Source organism: Carassius gibelio, chromosome B5 (assembly GCF_023724105.1).
Source record: "Carassius gibelio isolate Cgi1373 ecotype wild population from Czech Republic chromosome B5, carGib1.2-hapl.c, whole genome shotgun sequence".
Taxonomy (NCBI): domain Eukaryota; kingdom Metazoa; phylum Chordata; class Actinopteri; order Cypriniformes; family Cyprinidae; genus Carassius; species Carassius gibelio.
The window spans coordinates 40,997,030-41,012,801 of NC_068400.1; the positions used below are offsets into that span (position 1 = coordinate 40,997,030).

Here is a 15,772-nt window from a genome sequence, read left to right on the forward strand (position 1 = left end):
TTGTGTCCTGCTGTTTGCTATGTTTACATCCTCAGTGTCAGTGCACTATTCTCTATCACACACACACTCACACACATGCAATGACATGGCTGTTTGTTTTTGGCGCAAAGGTTGCGTCGCCCTTTACGCAACGATCTGCAAACTCATCTACAACCGACAAACCCTGCTAATCCACCTGTGTAATCCACCATGTGTGTTTGTTGGTGTGTGAGTGTTTAGTCTCAGGATAGGGGATTGATTTAGAAGGGTAAACTCCCTGATCTGAGTCCCCAGTTAATTAAATGCCAATTGGATTGGCCTGCAGACCTGAATGCTTCCTGTGCGGTGTCCACTCTTACTCACACACAAATACATGACCTTTCTCACTGTTATGCTCACATTGTGGTCTTGAGAACCAAAATATCAATTGGCAGCACCACCATATTTATGCGTGCGTGTGTGTGCTTTCTGGTAATGGTGCAGTGACGGTTTGTTTCTGTTCTTTAGTAATGCAGCTTTACAATGGCTGTGATTATAATGATGAAAGGACTCTGGCAGAACATGCCATGTGACTTTTATATTAGAAGCCATGTGATCACTGGCCTGAGATATATTATATTAACATTTATTCATTTGGCAGACACCCCCTGGAGCATCCTGGTGCATTGTTCAAGGACAAATGTTGGATGATTCACCAGTTTTTAGAGTTTGAACCTAGAACCTTTTAGTTACCAACTCTGATCTTCCCTAACATGATGATAGGAACATTTAGAATCTGATTTTATTACATAACTTTATACATACGCTAATGCTTGTTTAAGCATGCTTGAAAAGATGAAAACAATTCTTTAGTTCTTACACGAGAGCGGAGTAGTTATGTAAGAGCGGAGCAGCAGCTGTGCTGTGAGTTTTACCCAGATGTTCCTGTTCTCAAAAGATCCTCAAACAAGAGACTAATATGTTTCCTTTGAGTAGAGTTCTTTATGGAATGTTTGGACATGACTCTGATTCCAGGTTTTTAGAATTTAAAGAGTTGATTCCAAATACATTTTCTTGATTCCTAAATAAAAATAGGAGACGATGTGAGATGTTTTTAAAGGAAGAGTTCAGACAAACAGAAACATTTTAATGTACTCTTCATAAGGCCATCCAAAATGTAGATAAGTCTGATTATTTTGGGGAAATTTATTATTGCATCACTTGCTCACCAGTGGGAGCTCTGGAGTGAATGGGTGCCGTCCCATTCACTGACTGTAGAGGATCCATTAGTGCACAAGTGATTCAATGCAACATCTCTCCAAATCCGTTCAGATGAAAAAAACTAACTCATCAAGTCTTGGATGGCCTAAACGGGGGAGTACATATTCATCATGTTCTCATTTTTGAGAAAACTATTCCATTTAACAATTTAAAAGTCTTATCTACAGTTTTGTGATTGATATTATGAATCAAAATTGATGATCCTTCGAGTGTATGATTCATTGACTTAAAATACTCCACACTTAGGTGGGCGCCTCCTGCTGATGTAATGATGTAACCTGCTGTAAATCAGTAAATGAGTCTTCTTGTTGAGCAGAATCAAACGGTTTGAGTCCCTGCGATAAATCAGTATCCTCACAGCTAGCTAATAAGTCTCTTCTGGGATGTGTGGTAGGTTGATAATCAAGACAATCTCAAAGTCATTTCACACTGAACATCTCGATCCCCAGTGTCTCGAAGCATGGAATCAACTCTTTGTTGGAATAAAGACCTCATGCAGCTCAATGGCTGATCCATGTATATTTTAGTGAATGAGTAGTTGCATTTATATATATTTCTCAAGGTTATGATACAATAAGATGACACTAAGCCATAAGCTTGTATCTGACATGTAACCGACTGCTTTTTCCCACTCACGTTTTTTTTTTATAGAAAATAGCAGTTGCTTCGATGTTTCTGAATTAACTTATTAGGAATATTTCCACAGTTTTGTATGTGGTAATCTATTTAGATTGTATACAAGCTATTTGTATTTTTTGGAAGAAAGACACTTTATTGTTCTATTCCTCCTCTAATTCATGGATACAGAAGTGTTATTATGCGGGGAACAGAGCAGAGTTATGCGTTTACTTCTAATGACTCTCTGTCTCCGGTCATTAAAGGTCATGTTCTTTTACCACAGCAACCTGTTTACATCACCTGCTTTCTGCTCACAAATATGAGGTGGCTAGGCAACTTAAATATGATTCAGTTACCGAGGATGTCTATGTGTAGGAAAGAGACTGATATACTGTACTTTGTAATGTTCTTTGTTCAGGTGTAAAGTAAAGTCACTTTGTTTTGTTTACTTTTTCTCCACCAATGGCAATAGTACTACAGTACAGTATGTCTCATCATTACCACACCAAGCTGTACATGTATTACACAGGTTCTACATAGGTTGCTTTAGCACAGCTTATAAACTAACGTCTGAGGAATGCAAACTCAGAAAAAGAGAACAGATCTTTTTAGAAATAATCATACAGTAATCACAAATCAAAAATTGTCTTAAATCCTTACAGTATTTAGCCAAAGCACCGACAACTGACTCTGAAAAAATAGTAATGCCAGACCTTGAAAATAAAGTAAATCTCACCTCTGATGTTTCCAAGGCCATTGAAAGGCAGATATAGTGGTGTGTGTGTGTGTGTGTGTGTGTGTGTGTGTGTGTGTGTATGTGTTAATAAAGTCTGCCTTGTCTTGCCAAGGTGAGGAATAGATGAGTCAGCAGACAAGTCCAGAGGACAGAGGTTTATCAATAAAAAATGCACATATTAGTACAGTATACTGTATAGCTAATTGTAGGCTATACTGTATACTCTCTAAAGTTCATAAATGTACACAAGTATTGTTTAATGTGCATTACCTAACTAATGCATGAGCCATTTAATTCCACAGAGCTTTACTAACACTTTAAAACTCTTTGAAAAAGTGTGATATACACCCCCATGTGGTTGCTTTTCTAAATTTGGATGTAGAATTAACACTAAATATTAATGTGAGTTATCTGCTGGGGATTTTATGCCTGGTAGTAGCTGATTATTTATTAAACGGGTAATAAAAAAGCAATATGTTATCATTAAGGGGCTGCATTATCTAAATTAAAAACAAAAATGTGTGTTTGGGCTTAATTTGTATGAAGTTAAGTGAATAAGTTTATGAGTGTGTTGTTTAGGGTGTTCAGATCCTGTGCTCTTGATTTCCTTAGAGTCCAGTATGGGGAAGGCATTCATTTCATGGTGGTGAAGCCCAGTAATCTGGCAGCGTGGGAAATCAAGCAAGAAGTAGTGCCTGGCTCCTCCTCCCTGTCCATGTTCTGCCAAAGGAAGGCCAGCTCAGCCAATGAGAAGTAAGTACCATTATGATGTCACTCACTGCTTACTCCACCAGATCAAATAGTTTTTTTTGTCTGTGTATTACAGTATTGTTTTGTTTACCAATTCAGATGCAATGTACTTTTGGATGAATCTCACATAATGTTAACAACACCATATCATAAACTGAAAAATAAAAATGTAATATGTTTTCATAGAAATTGTTTTCACACCATTATTTGTGCTTCATGCAGAAATCTTTTATTTTTATTTTTATTTTTTATAATTTTCACAACTAAGCACATTTCAACCCAGTTCTCATTACCATATTGCACAATTTTGTTCTCATTACTGTGAAGTGAAACTAAATATTTCAATAAAACATTTAAATCAATAAATTATGTACACTGTTAGCATGCTTAAAATAAACTTTTGTATAATTATATTAAAAATACTGCTATAATAATGAGAATAATTGTTCAGGGAAAACATGCTTAATTGTCATGAAGATGTCACACAAAAAATAAAATGAAAATTGTATATTATATATATATATTTTGAAAATATTTACATGTATAAACATTTATATATTTATATTATATATTATATATACATATATTTAATATATAAACATAATATATTTATCTTATATATATATATATATATATATATATATATATATATATATATATATATATATATATATATATATATATATATATATATATATATATATATATATATATTAGGGGTGTAACGATACGCGTATTCGTATTGAACCGTTCGGTACGACGCTTTCGGTTCGGTACGCGGTACGCATTATGTATACCGAACGGTTCGTTGGAGTAATTAATTATATTTAGAAAAAAAAAAAAAAAAAGAGAGAGATAGAAATATAATGATATGCGTTCAACAAGGTAGCCCAATAACCCAAACAACGTAACAGGCAACGCCCCTGACACTCCCGAAGAAGGAAAAAACACCATCTTATATGTTTATGTTAGGCTACTCAGCAGGCGCTCGCTCACTCAGTACGCGCTGAAGGCTCGTTGCAAAATAGCCAATGCGTTTAACAGACTAGAAATGAGAAGATCCCCCAATAACCAACAGGTCTGGTGTTTGGGTGCACTTTGGATTCCCTTTAAGCTATAATGGTGATGGCAAGAGAGTGGTGGATAAAAAAAACAACGGTATGTCGTTCTCCTCCTTTCCAAAGCGCTCGGGCAGAAGCGCTCATGAGGCGTCTGTCTTTGCTAAGCAACAATGACGTGCTCTCTCCATGAGACGCGGAAATTTCAGCGAAGGATAAATGGATTTGCAGCTCTAAAAATCGCTTGCAGTAGCTCTGCTACTAAATTTATTTCAAAATTGCAATCCATATACAACTACGATCAGCTGTTCCTTCATCTTGGCTGAGCTCTCAACCTTGTTACGGGAAAGGATGAAGCTGATTGGTTGGTTCTTGTCACATGACCCGCGGTGCGCTTGCGGCATTCTGAAAAGTTGAGATGTTTTTACATTTTGCTGTATCTAAAACGTATCGAACCGAACCGAACCGTGACATCAGTGTATCGTATCGAACCGAACCGTGAATTTTGTGAACCGTTACACCCCTAATATATATGTGTATATATGTATGTATGTGTGTGTGTGTGTATATATATATATATATGTATGTATGTATGTATGTATGTATGCATGCATGTGTTTGGGATTTATATATACATAAAAATATACACAGTAAACATATATTATGTAAACAAAACTTTTATTTTGGATTGCCATTAATCCTGATTAATCATTTGACAGCACTAATACACACACACACACACACACACACACACACACACACACACACACATATATATAGATATATAATACTATTATAATTTTTAAATAAAAGGGAGTTTTAAGAGTACAAATACAATTATTTTGTTGTAAACCTCAAAATTAAATGCTATAATTTTCATCATTTTCAAAATTAAAATGGGTAAAGTGGTCTGAAGTTACACAGATCATTTTTTTATTTCGGTCGCACATGCGGACCACTTTTGTGCACCCTTGTATATTGTTATTTTGGGAAGAAATGGACATGTTTCCATGAGAGTTACTATTTTATGCTCGGACACAGAATATGTGATGCATCACTTAAAAATTTCACAGCATTTAGAGGTCTAATTACTTTTTCGTTCTGTGAACTTTTTTCAGTTTGTACAATGAGGTGGAGTGTTGAAGAGCATTGTAGGAGAAATGATTAGCTCCAGGGCTTCTTAATCTGGGCTCCTATTTCAGTTTCTGCCACTCACTGGCTCTTTTTCTTCCTTTGAGGAGAGAAAACTCTTCAGTGTAACAAATTCCACCTGAGTGCTTTTTAATCACTGCACACACTCTTTGATTGATTAGGCCTCGCTAGTCCTCCTCCATGGATTTCCAGCGCGTTCGCGGTGTCTCCGACATCTCCTCTGCTTTCTCGGCCATTCAGCGATTCGTTGGCGTCTCCTCAGCCCCGCTGTCCTCCTCCTGTGCAAATTAGCTCTTTTCAGTCCCTATCGTCTTCCCGTAGCAGTCACCCTGATGACGGCGCCACCGCTAGCACCGCTCTAGGTTAGCTCCCCAGGCAGCACGAGGAGGTGGGTTAGGAGAGAGGAACGCCGGAATGGGAATTCTAATAGACGTTTCTGCGATTTATGGGAGTCTGTCCTGATATCCAAAGCATGTAGAAATCTCCCAACGGCATGCGGAGTGAGAAATTTACGACCCGAGCGTCACCCTAAAGCTGTCATCGTCGCCGGTAATTGCTCGGCTCTCGTACTCATGTGGTTTTTATACGGTGGGGAAAATTGGTTCCTGCACTTAAATGCTTCTCTGATTCAGTTGTTGCAGTGAGTCACACGCTGACAGGAGAGATGGAGGGAGAGAAGATGAATAATAAGAGAAAAAAGAGATGCTTTATTAGTTTATTCTGATCACATGTTCGGCTGTCGCACAAACACAACACCTGGTGAGAAGCAAAGGGAAAAGTTGTGTTTTTGCCATTGAGTAAACAGAGGGGCCACACTCCTTCCCTTTATATCCCACCATTCGGTGGCACATGCCATGAATACAGTACACTTAGGAGTCCCGGGACTCTTTTTTTTAAAGCCTTAGAAGCGTAGATCCCAAGTGTTGGTGTTGTGAGATCTGTTAGATATGTTAGATAAAATATGTGGCCCTCGACCACAAAACCAAGCAAAAGCCAAAAATACATTTTATGGGTCAATGTTATCGATTTTTCTTTTATGCCAAAAAAAATTAGGATATTAAGTAAAGATCATGTTCCATGAAGATATTATGTAAATGTCCTACAATAAATACTGTATATAAAAAAATTATTTTTGATTTGTAATATGCATTGCTAAGACCTTCATTTGGACAACTTTAAAGACTATTTGCAATATTACAATATGTAGATGTAATTTAGTTTTTTTGCACTTTCAAATTCCATATTTTTAAATAGTTTTATATTGGCCAAATATTGTCGTATCCTGAAAAGCTAAATCAAAACCCTTATGGCTGGTTTTGTGGTCCCGGTTCACACATTATGCTGTTTATTATATCAAACGTAGCTTATTTAAAACATGTCAAATGTTGCAGGAAATTAGTGTTTCACAAATTTAATGTTGTAAAAAATATTTTCATAATTAATAATTTTTTATTTGCACTCTTTTTGTGTGTAAACCGGTCATTTCTTTGTGCTTGTTTATTTTTTTAATTTGTTTTGTTTTAGTTTTTGTATTTTTTTTTTATCTGGGTTTTGTATCATATTATAAACTAGATTTAGACATGTCCCATATTTTTGTAATTGTAGTTATTTTTATTTTTTATTTTTTTATAACCATGATGTATCATTTGAACATTTGGCTTAAGAAAGATAAAAAGTTGAAAATTATTAAATTAAGGCTATTTATAATGTTACAAATTATTTATGTTTCAAATAACTTCTGAACTTTATATTCATCAAAGAATCTTGAAATCACAGAATAGAAAAATGAAATGAAAAGATATCACAGTTTCCACATAAATATGAGGTAAAATAATATAAAATATAAAAATACTGTTTCCAAAACTGATAATACTAGGAACCATTTGAATAATTAAGCACCAAATCAGAATGAATTCTGAAGGATCATGTGACACTAAAGTAATAGCTACTGAATATTCAGCTTTGCCATCACAGGAATAAATCTGTTCTCTATTTGTAGAAATGGTCCACTGCATTTAATGCTCTCCTCTGTTCCTCATCTTTTCAGAGCTAGTTAAGCCATTAGATCCTTTGTGTCATCCGTCATGACATACTACTCCCCTCTTGTGTTGTTGACTGCGTTTCTTCAGAATGTTGAAATGGCTTTGGATGTTTACGACAGGTGACCTTTGGGTCATGCATTATCAGTCCAACTGTTAGAACGTGAAGAAATCTGAACAGGGAGAGAGCGAGAGGGAGTGAGGGATGACAATCTTACAGAAAGAGGAGAGGAGACTAACGCTCACCGTATTGATTTACTGCCACACACAAGCAGGCAGAATGAATTTCCTGAGCCACTGCTAATGAAAATACGGGGAAATAAAATTAGAGAAGTCTATGGGTCATTGAGAGCAGGGATCGAGAGAGAGTCGAGCACAGAATAGTAGACACTCACTCGCACGCTGGGTTTTGGCCTAAATATGATAATGTGAGTAAATGTGGTAATAAAAACTCAAATACTTTCTCAATCACTTAAAGCAGTAGTTCACTCATGTATTCCAACGTGATTTTGTGTCTTCCACTAAACACAAAAGAAGTTTAGCAGAATTTCTGAGGTTTTTCAATGAACGTGAATGGCAGACACTTTTAAGCTCTGGATATGACAAAAAAAGCACCATAATAAGATTGTCAAGCTTTGGAAGACTGGGAATTATGCCTGTCAATAAATTAAACATGCATTAAACTAACAGCCCTGCTTGCAAAATAGCACATAAGCCATATGGACTACTTTTAAGATTCTTTTACGGCAGTGATTTTTCTACAACAATGTTCCTCAATATCTCCATGACACCAATTCTTTGTGATTTACTATATTAGGATTAAGGATACGCTTGCTGTGATAGACGGTGATGGCGATGATATACCATTGTTAAGCCGTTGTTTTTTTTTTGTTGTTGATGAAACTCATTTAGTTAAGTTTGAGGACACTGCAATTAAATCATGCATCACAGATCAGATTTCATTTATCACGTGAGGAGAGCGAGTCGAGCTGACTGACAGAAGAGTGAGGTAAAAAAAGACAAGACGATGGTGGAAGAGTTTCAAAAAGGAAATGTAAAAGTGCCTGTTTTAAAAATGATTTGTGATTTGGTGTAATTAAAAATAATAAGTGATTTTGGAAGTTTTTTAAACATTCGTTTGTCATTAAGTTCGTTCCACAGTTATTGCTGATTTTTATTTTATTTAAACTGTATTTTTTTCTTCTTTATTATTTTACATGATTGTTATCCCGTCTGTGCTTCCAAACATTCTTATTCGTTCTACGTTTCATAAATATTTGTTCTTCATTCTTTATTGATTTTTAGTTTTGTACCTGTGCCTATTTAAACTGTGTAAGTTATTTGTTCTTTTATATTAGGTATGTAGCATAGTGTATTTTATTTGTTTTGTTAATAAAACTTCTATGTTCTACGATGTATTTTGTTGTTTCTTGATTTGAATTAAATCAGTTGATGCCGAATTGCTGCTAAAAGTGAAAGTAAAATGTGCAAAGTGCTTTTACAAGCTATTTAAGTAAAGAAAAGTGAGGGAAAGAGGAAAAACTCAAACGAAGATTCATACGACCACCCCACGATGGTGATAACGGTATTACCGGTGTTGTCACATGCTGATTAACCGGTGAAAAAATTTCCTCACCGTTGCAACCCTAATTAATAAGGAATTAAAACATATTTTTTACTTAGTTTTTACCCCATAAAATATTTTAGAACTTGACATAACTAAAAACTTCATTTATTATAATTATTTCCATAGAGTTTTCCGGGTCTAATATTTTTAATGCATTTCCTTCTCATACATACTGTATTTTTCGGACTATAAGTCGCACCTAAGTATAAGTCGCATCAGTCCAAAAATACATCATGACGAGGAAAAAAAACATATGTAAGTCGCACTGGACTATAAGTTGCATTTATTTAGGACCAAGAACCAAGAGAAAACATTACCGTCTACCGTCTGGAGATGGTAATGTGTTCTCTTGGTTCATTTCTCTTTTTGATAAGTCGCACCTGACTATAAGTCCCAGGACCAGCCAAACTATGAAAAAAAGTGTAACTTATAGTCCAGAAAATACGGTATATGTTTTTTTTTTTTCAAGATTGTTGGGGATAACAAGAAGAATAGGGGAGGAAACTGAAACTTGTTTATTTAATTGGTTGTTTCGGCTTATTTTTCTGTACCTTTTTAGGCTCTTTTTGGAGTTTTACAGGTTTATGGGGGTTTTATGCAATTTTTTTGAGCTGTTGCTAATCTTCTGTTTATTCCTTTATTTGCACTGTGTGAGGCAAATGGTGGTTACACACCTGTGCAATAATCATGCTGTCTAATCAGCATCTTGATATGCCACACCTGTGAGGTGGATGGATTATCTTGACAAAGGAGAAGTGCTCATTAACACAGATTTAGACAGATTTGTGAACAATATTTGAGAGAAATAGGCCTTTTGTGTTCATAGAAAAGTCTTAGATCTTTGAGTTCAGCTCATGCAAATTGTGGGCAAAAACAAAAAAAAGTGTTGCATTTATAATTTTGTTCAGTATAGATAGATAGATAGATGGATAGATAGATAGATAGATAGATAGATAGATAGATATATGCTTTGATATCCATTTACAATTTTCTTATTTTCAAATTTTGTTTTTTTAACTTCCTTTCTCTTTCTTCCTTACTAGTTTCTTTTTCGCATGTACATGCTTAAGAAACTGTGTTAAACTGTGGGGCAGTGAGCTGGTCAGTCTAGGACACACACCACATGACTAATGCATCACATTTATAAAAACTCAATGTATTTATACGCTGATGGCTACAGTCTAAGGGGCAGAGCGAGAGAGAGGAACGAGGTTAATAGAACAGGGGCAACAGGACAGGCGAGTGGCTAGTGATTCCTGCCTCCGTCTGTGTGTGAACGTCTGAGAGAGAGAAAGACAGAGTGTAATGGCTTGTATACCAGAGTGCTCCACTGAAGCATAATGCTGCGGAACGGGTAACCCATGACCCCGCAGAAGTTTACAGCTACATCTCAATGCACACTAGCCAAATGCTTTTAGACACAAGTCTTTAGACACAAGTCTTGTGTAGCACGGGGAATTAGTTACAGTCTTTTGAAGTCTAAAATAAAACGCCAGAGAAAAACTTTTCAGCCCCGTAACAGATATTATTAATAACGCTATATATTATATGCTTTATTTTAAATCTAAAATATTTTGTGTAAATGTTTTTACTAAACAATTTTAACAAATAAAAATGCCAAGTGTTGCAAAAAAGGCTTAGTATCTGGAATCTCACTGAAGAATGATGTATGATAATTATCTCTTAATGTAGTTTGAAAACAGTAAACAAAAAGTGTAATGAAATGTTTATGGTTTTCATTTAGGTAATTTGATTATGGTTGACCATCTGCCACTGTGCGAGTGCTTCTGAATCAAGAGCAGCTCTGCTGTGTGTTTAGAAAGTCCATTCATAGTGTTACTTTGGTCATAAATTGCTCTTTGAAACGCTTTACAGCTCTCCAGGGTTAAATCACCAATTGTCCTGGTAGATTTGTGAGCATGAGTAGAAGAGAGATGAAACATTAGTAAAGGCCCTGGGAGAACTAACACTGACGTACAGCTTATACTAGCGGTCTGTGTGTGTGTGTGTGTGTGAGAGCTGTGTACCATTTAATATTATACTACAAAAAAGCTCCACAGAGAACAGTGCACAGTGAGGCTTACAGACACAAAGAAAGAATAAATAATCTTACACACTGTAGTATATGCATTCAAAGGCCCAGAGCTCATTCAGACACACATATTGTAAAATAGTGTGCTTAACGAATGAGGCTGGGTCCTTGCTTTCATACCTGTTTAATTTAATATAGAGTATGCAAAATTTTTAATAGTGTGGCAACGGCCAAAGGTAACGGCAAGGACTGTAGTGCATTCATATTTATCTCAAAAGCAATTTCTTGGCTTATGCAGGAAGTACATTACAATTATTTTCATAAATTGTGCTTTAATTCAGTCGAGACTTATTAAATTGATCAACAATTACAGTATAATATTTTACATTTTATAAAAGATTTCTACAATTTCTTATTTTAAACTTCCTATTGATCAAAGAATTCTGAAAACGTATTTTTCTGTAAAAATATTAAGCAGCACAACAATTTTCAAAACTGATAATACTAATACTAACAATAAATGTTTCTTGAAAACCAAATGAGCACAGAAAAGGACATTTTAATTTGTATTAATATTTCACAATATTACTGTTGTTACATTATTTTTAATCAGGTAAATGCAGCCTTGGTGAGCATAAGTTACTTTGTTACTTTTTTATACAATTAAACATTAATTTTTTTGGAAAATACCTGCATTTCACCTGAGCTTTAAATTCTATAATCAAATCACATTTAAATCTGTAAACGTTGTAGTAGTTATGTATTTAAAGGTAGGGCATTTAGCTAAATGCTGATGCTAGTACACATTTAAAAAGTATGTCCTTTCATATAATCATAAAGTGCATCGTATAGATATGCAGCCTGTTTTCTGGTAATATAATTAGTATTTTTGTCCAGGGGGGTTACATGTTGTTTTATTCTTAGACCTCGGATGTGGAGGAGCGTGAAAAACCACAGATGTGTCTTCAGAACTGAAGCTGCTCAGGGGCCTGTTTGTCTTATTTGTGTATATGCTTATGGGCTACATGTGATCACAGGTGTGTCTTTTCTTTCTTTATTAAGGACAGAGAAAGAAATACCTCTGGGCCTCCCTCCAGTACCACCTCACTTCTTAAAATACACAGCTTCAAAACTTCTGAAACGCATCACCTCACTCCGCTAATTTTCTCCTGAAGTGCTTTTTCTTGGATGAACACTAATAAACAGCGGCTAATTTCTTCACTGCCCCTGAGACTTTGGATTCATACGTGGCTGATTTCAGATGTGAATACCCTGAGGAAAACCTTTAATCGACTACACAAAGAAAATCTTGCCCACATCCTTTAGCCTGACATTGGTTTGGCCAAACTATAGATGAAAGAAACAAACTTATTGAGCTTTTCAAAGTTTTAGGGGACACTGTATGATCTTTAAACATCCTAACTAAATATTCTACCAAATAACTTTGAGCATAAACGTGTTCATTGTGAAAGCTGCATTTATTCAGTTAAAATCTGTGAATGTGGTTCGAAAATATAGGCCTATGCAACTGAAACAAAACTGGATTGTGTATTTAAAACATTAGGTTTATTATTGCTATTAGAGATATCTTATCGGTTTCATTTATTTATTTTCTTACAAATATGCATCATATTAAGCTTATTTCTTTGTTACATCTGTGTAGAAAATGAAATGTTTTTTCATATGGCATCCATTTCCATTCACGTTCATTAAACATCTTTTGTGTTTCATGGGTGAAAGGAAGTATTGCTAAGTTTAGAATTGCATGAAGGTAAGTAAATGATGTCGATTTACATTTTAAATGAACTATTCTTTTAATAATATTAATATCTGACAAGCGGGAACCCACACGGTAAGTACTTTCCAAATGAGAAAGTTAAGTCCCTTTTGTTCTGTTCATGTACAGAAGGGCTTGAACAGGTCTGAGAGTAAGACCTCTCGGCTTAAAACGGGCTAAGCAGGATACATATGTAATTTTAGGACTTATGCTTGAGAGTTTGTTCATGACTCAGGCTTGGGTACACATTTTCTAGCTCTCCAGTAGATTTGTCTCAGGCTTTAGAGCTGGCATAACTGAGCAGGATTTGTCGAAGCAGGAGCCATGGACATGCTGCTTTCAGAAATTGCCCACTGGTCAAATAATTCATATATTACAGGGGTCTTAAATCACCACTCCAGTGGAGACTCCAATGGTGATTTTATCCTAAAATCTAGCCCGCAAACCATGCATCCATAATATCGCACTCCATTTGCATCCGTTTTATACTCGTGTTTACAATAGAGTATGTAAAGTTTAATTTGAACTTATTTAAAATTAAGTAAAAATATATAACTTTTCAAATTAACATGTTTGTATACACTGATTTTTTTTAAAGAAGGCTCACCATGGCTGTATTTATTTGATAAAGATGCAATAAAAACTATAATATTAAACTGTAATATTTTTGCAATTAAGAATAGCTGCATTCTATTTTAATTTACCTTTTATAAGTTATATAAGATACAAACAAGACTTCATAACTGACATAAAAAAACATCCTGCAATGTCTTTTATCTCCTAATGCACACCACTCAGGTGCCATCCAACAGTGTTTAATGCGTGGTGTAAATGGACTAATTGGTGTCTTAGAAACACACTGTATTATGATCCCATCACTCAAGCTATGTTTGGAGGTATATATGTATTCTGATGCATCCTGGACAGCACCTGTGTACCCATCCCTTGATGAAATCCAATCACAAGTAGTCACTGGAGACCTCTCGTTGAGATCAGGTGTAAACAGTAATTTGTCTCGGCTGACCACTTGTGATCGGATCACCGGAGACAGATGTTAACACAAGAAAAAAGCTGTGTGTGTGTGTTTAAACATGGCCTCCCTTTTTCTGTCTTGTATGACGTTCAGTGTTGTTGAATGAGTTTAATGGAGGAGAAATCGGAGCAGGTAAAGGATATTCCTCCTGTGTCCATAATAGAACCAATTAGTGTTATAAATGCCTCCTGTAGTCTCAAAGGGAAAAAAAGAGCCAGTCTCTGTCTGCTTGTGAGTTTTTTTTTCTCTTCTTGTTAGACTGTATGATTACAGAAGAGTGTTGTTTTTCTAAAGCAGAAACCTGGAAGTAACCATTTTAGTAGAAACTTTCTCTTTTCTTTTTTTTTTTCTCTTAGTGTGTATGTGTGATTAAGCTACTGTTCTCGTTCTAAGGTATATATGCATTTCGGGGTTCGACAAAATTTTTAATAATGTGTCACATGAAGTTGAAAGAGAATTGTGACTGGAATGACTTGAAGAGTAATTAACTGAATTGTAGTTCAAAGAAATTGAACACAGTCCACAAATTATACCTTTTTTATTAGTCAGCGCAAAAAGCCCCCCAGCATATTCTGGCTTCATGTTGTCTTGGTATATATACAAGTATGTGTGTGTATGTTTCATAAAATACAGACAGTATATTAAATCAGACGTCAGTGTCACATGACATTTCTTATTTTATAATTGATTTTTTTTAATTGAAAGACATACGTATCTTTTCTTAGATCAGTCAGATTAAAAATACAGCTTTGTGACTAATCATATAAAATCAGCCTGGTGTCGTCAAGGCTAAATTTCTGTTTGCCTGTTATCCTGTGTTTATCCACACGTCTGAAAAGTGGCAGGGCTTTTAATTAGTGTCTTTTTGAAGCCTCATTGTCATGGCAGTCCCTCTGTGCTCTTCTGAGAGAAATGTGGAGGAGAATCAGACTGATTGAACAGGTGCGCTCTCATTTCCGTTGCTCGGTTCCTTCCAAATGATTGTTTTGGACTTTTCATGCCTAATATTCGCTGTCTCGTTAATTAAACGGCTGTTAGCATTGTAGCCTCATTAGCAGTGCTTGCACATGCAACAGTAGGATGGTCCTGGCTTGCTCTAGCATAATTTGGGTTTTACGAACATATCGTAAACTTGAATTTGTGGGACAAATAACAAGTAAATTTCAATGTTAATATGGTTAATATTGAATACATGAAATACAGAAGTAATAACACTCTCTGGTTTATCTCAAAGTAGTACACTCTTAAGATGCCTACCTTTGGATTTAATGGTTCAGACTTCTCTTTGCTTTTCTTTTTCTGCCCTCCTTCTATCCATCAGCACCAGTTCTTTGCCTTCTTATATGATTCATATGATTCACTAGTCTGATTAGCTGAGCTTGTGTCCTATTATCGCTTACATGCAAAGGCCAATTTCTTCATGCTTGTTTCTCGATCACACACTGCTACACAGACACCATAAGGGACTCAGACACCCAGCATCTTATTCACTTTACATCATCCATAATGAATCACACACTACCTTACTTTCTGGATTAATTAATCAGTTCGTAGTACTTCATTTACCTGGGCAGGAAAGGCATCAACATGCAGAAAAAGTCTTATTTACACTTAGAGAGTGATCTAAAGTGATAGAGACAACAGACTCTTTGTATTTTTTTTAAACCCAGTTTCTGGAGTATTTTTAACATCTGGTCTGATGTTTTGTTCT

At 35.5% G+C, this 15,772-nt stretch overlaps 1 protein-coding gene across 2 annotated transcripts in view; it reads left to right on the forward strand.

The window, feature by feature from the left end:
* The window catches only part of LOC127957028 (transmembrane protein 132C-like), a 181,478-nt gene that overhangs the window by 94,238 nt on the left and 71,468 nt on the right, over positions 1 to 15,772 (forward strand). The window contains exon 3 of one of the 2 annotated variants that reach the window (XM_052555360.1): positions 3,206 to 3,346. In XM_052555360.1, the coding sequence (XP_052411320.1) occupies positions 3,206 to 3,346 (141 nt within the window). Of the gene's footprint in view, positions 1 to 3,205; positions 3,347 to 14,878; positions 15,004 to 15,772 lie in introns of those variants that run through there. The other variant, XM_052555361.1, reaches the window with a different exon arrangement.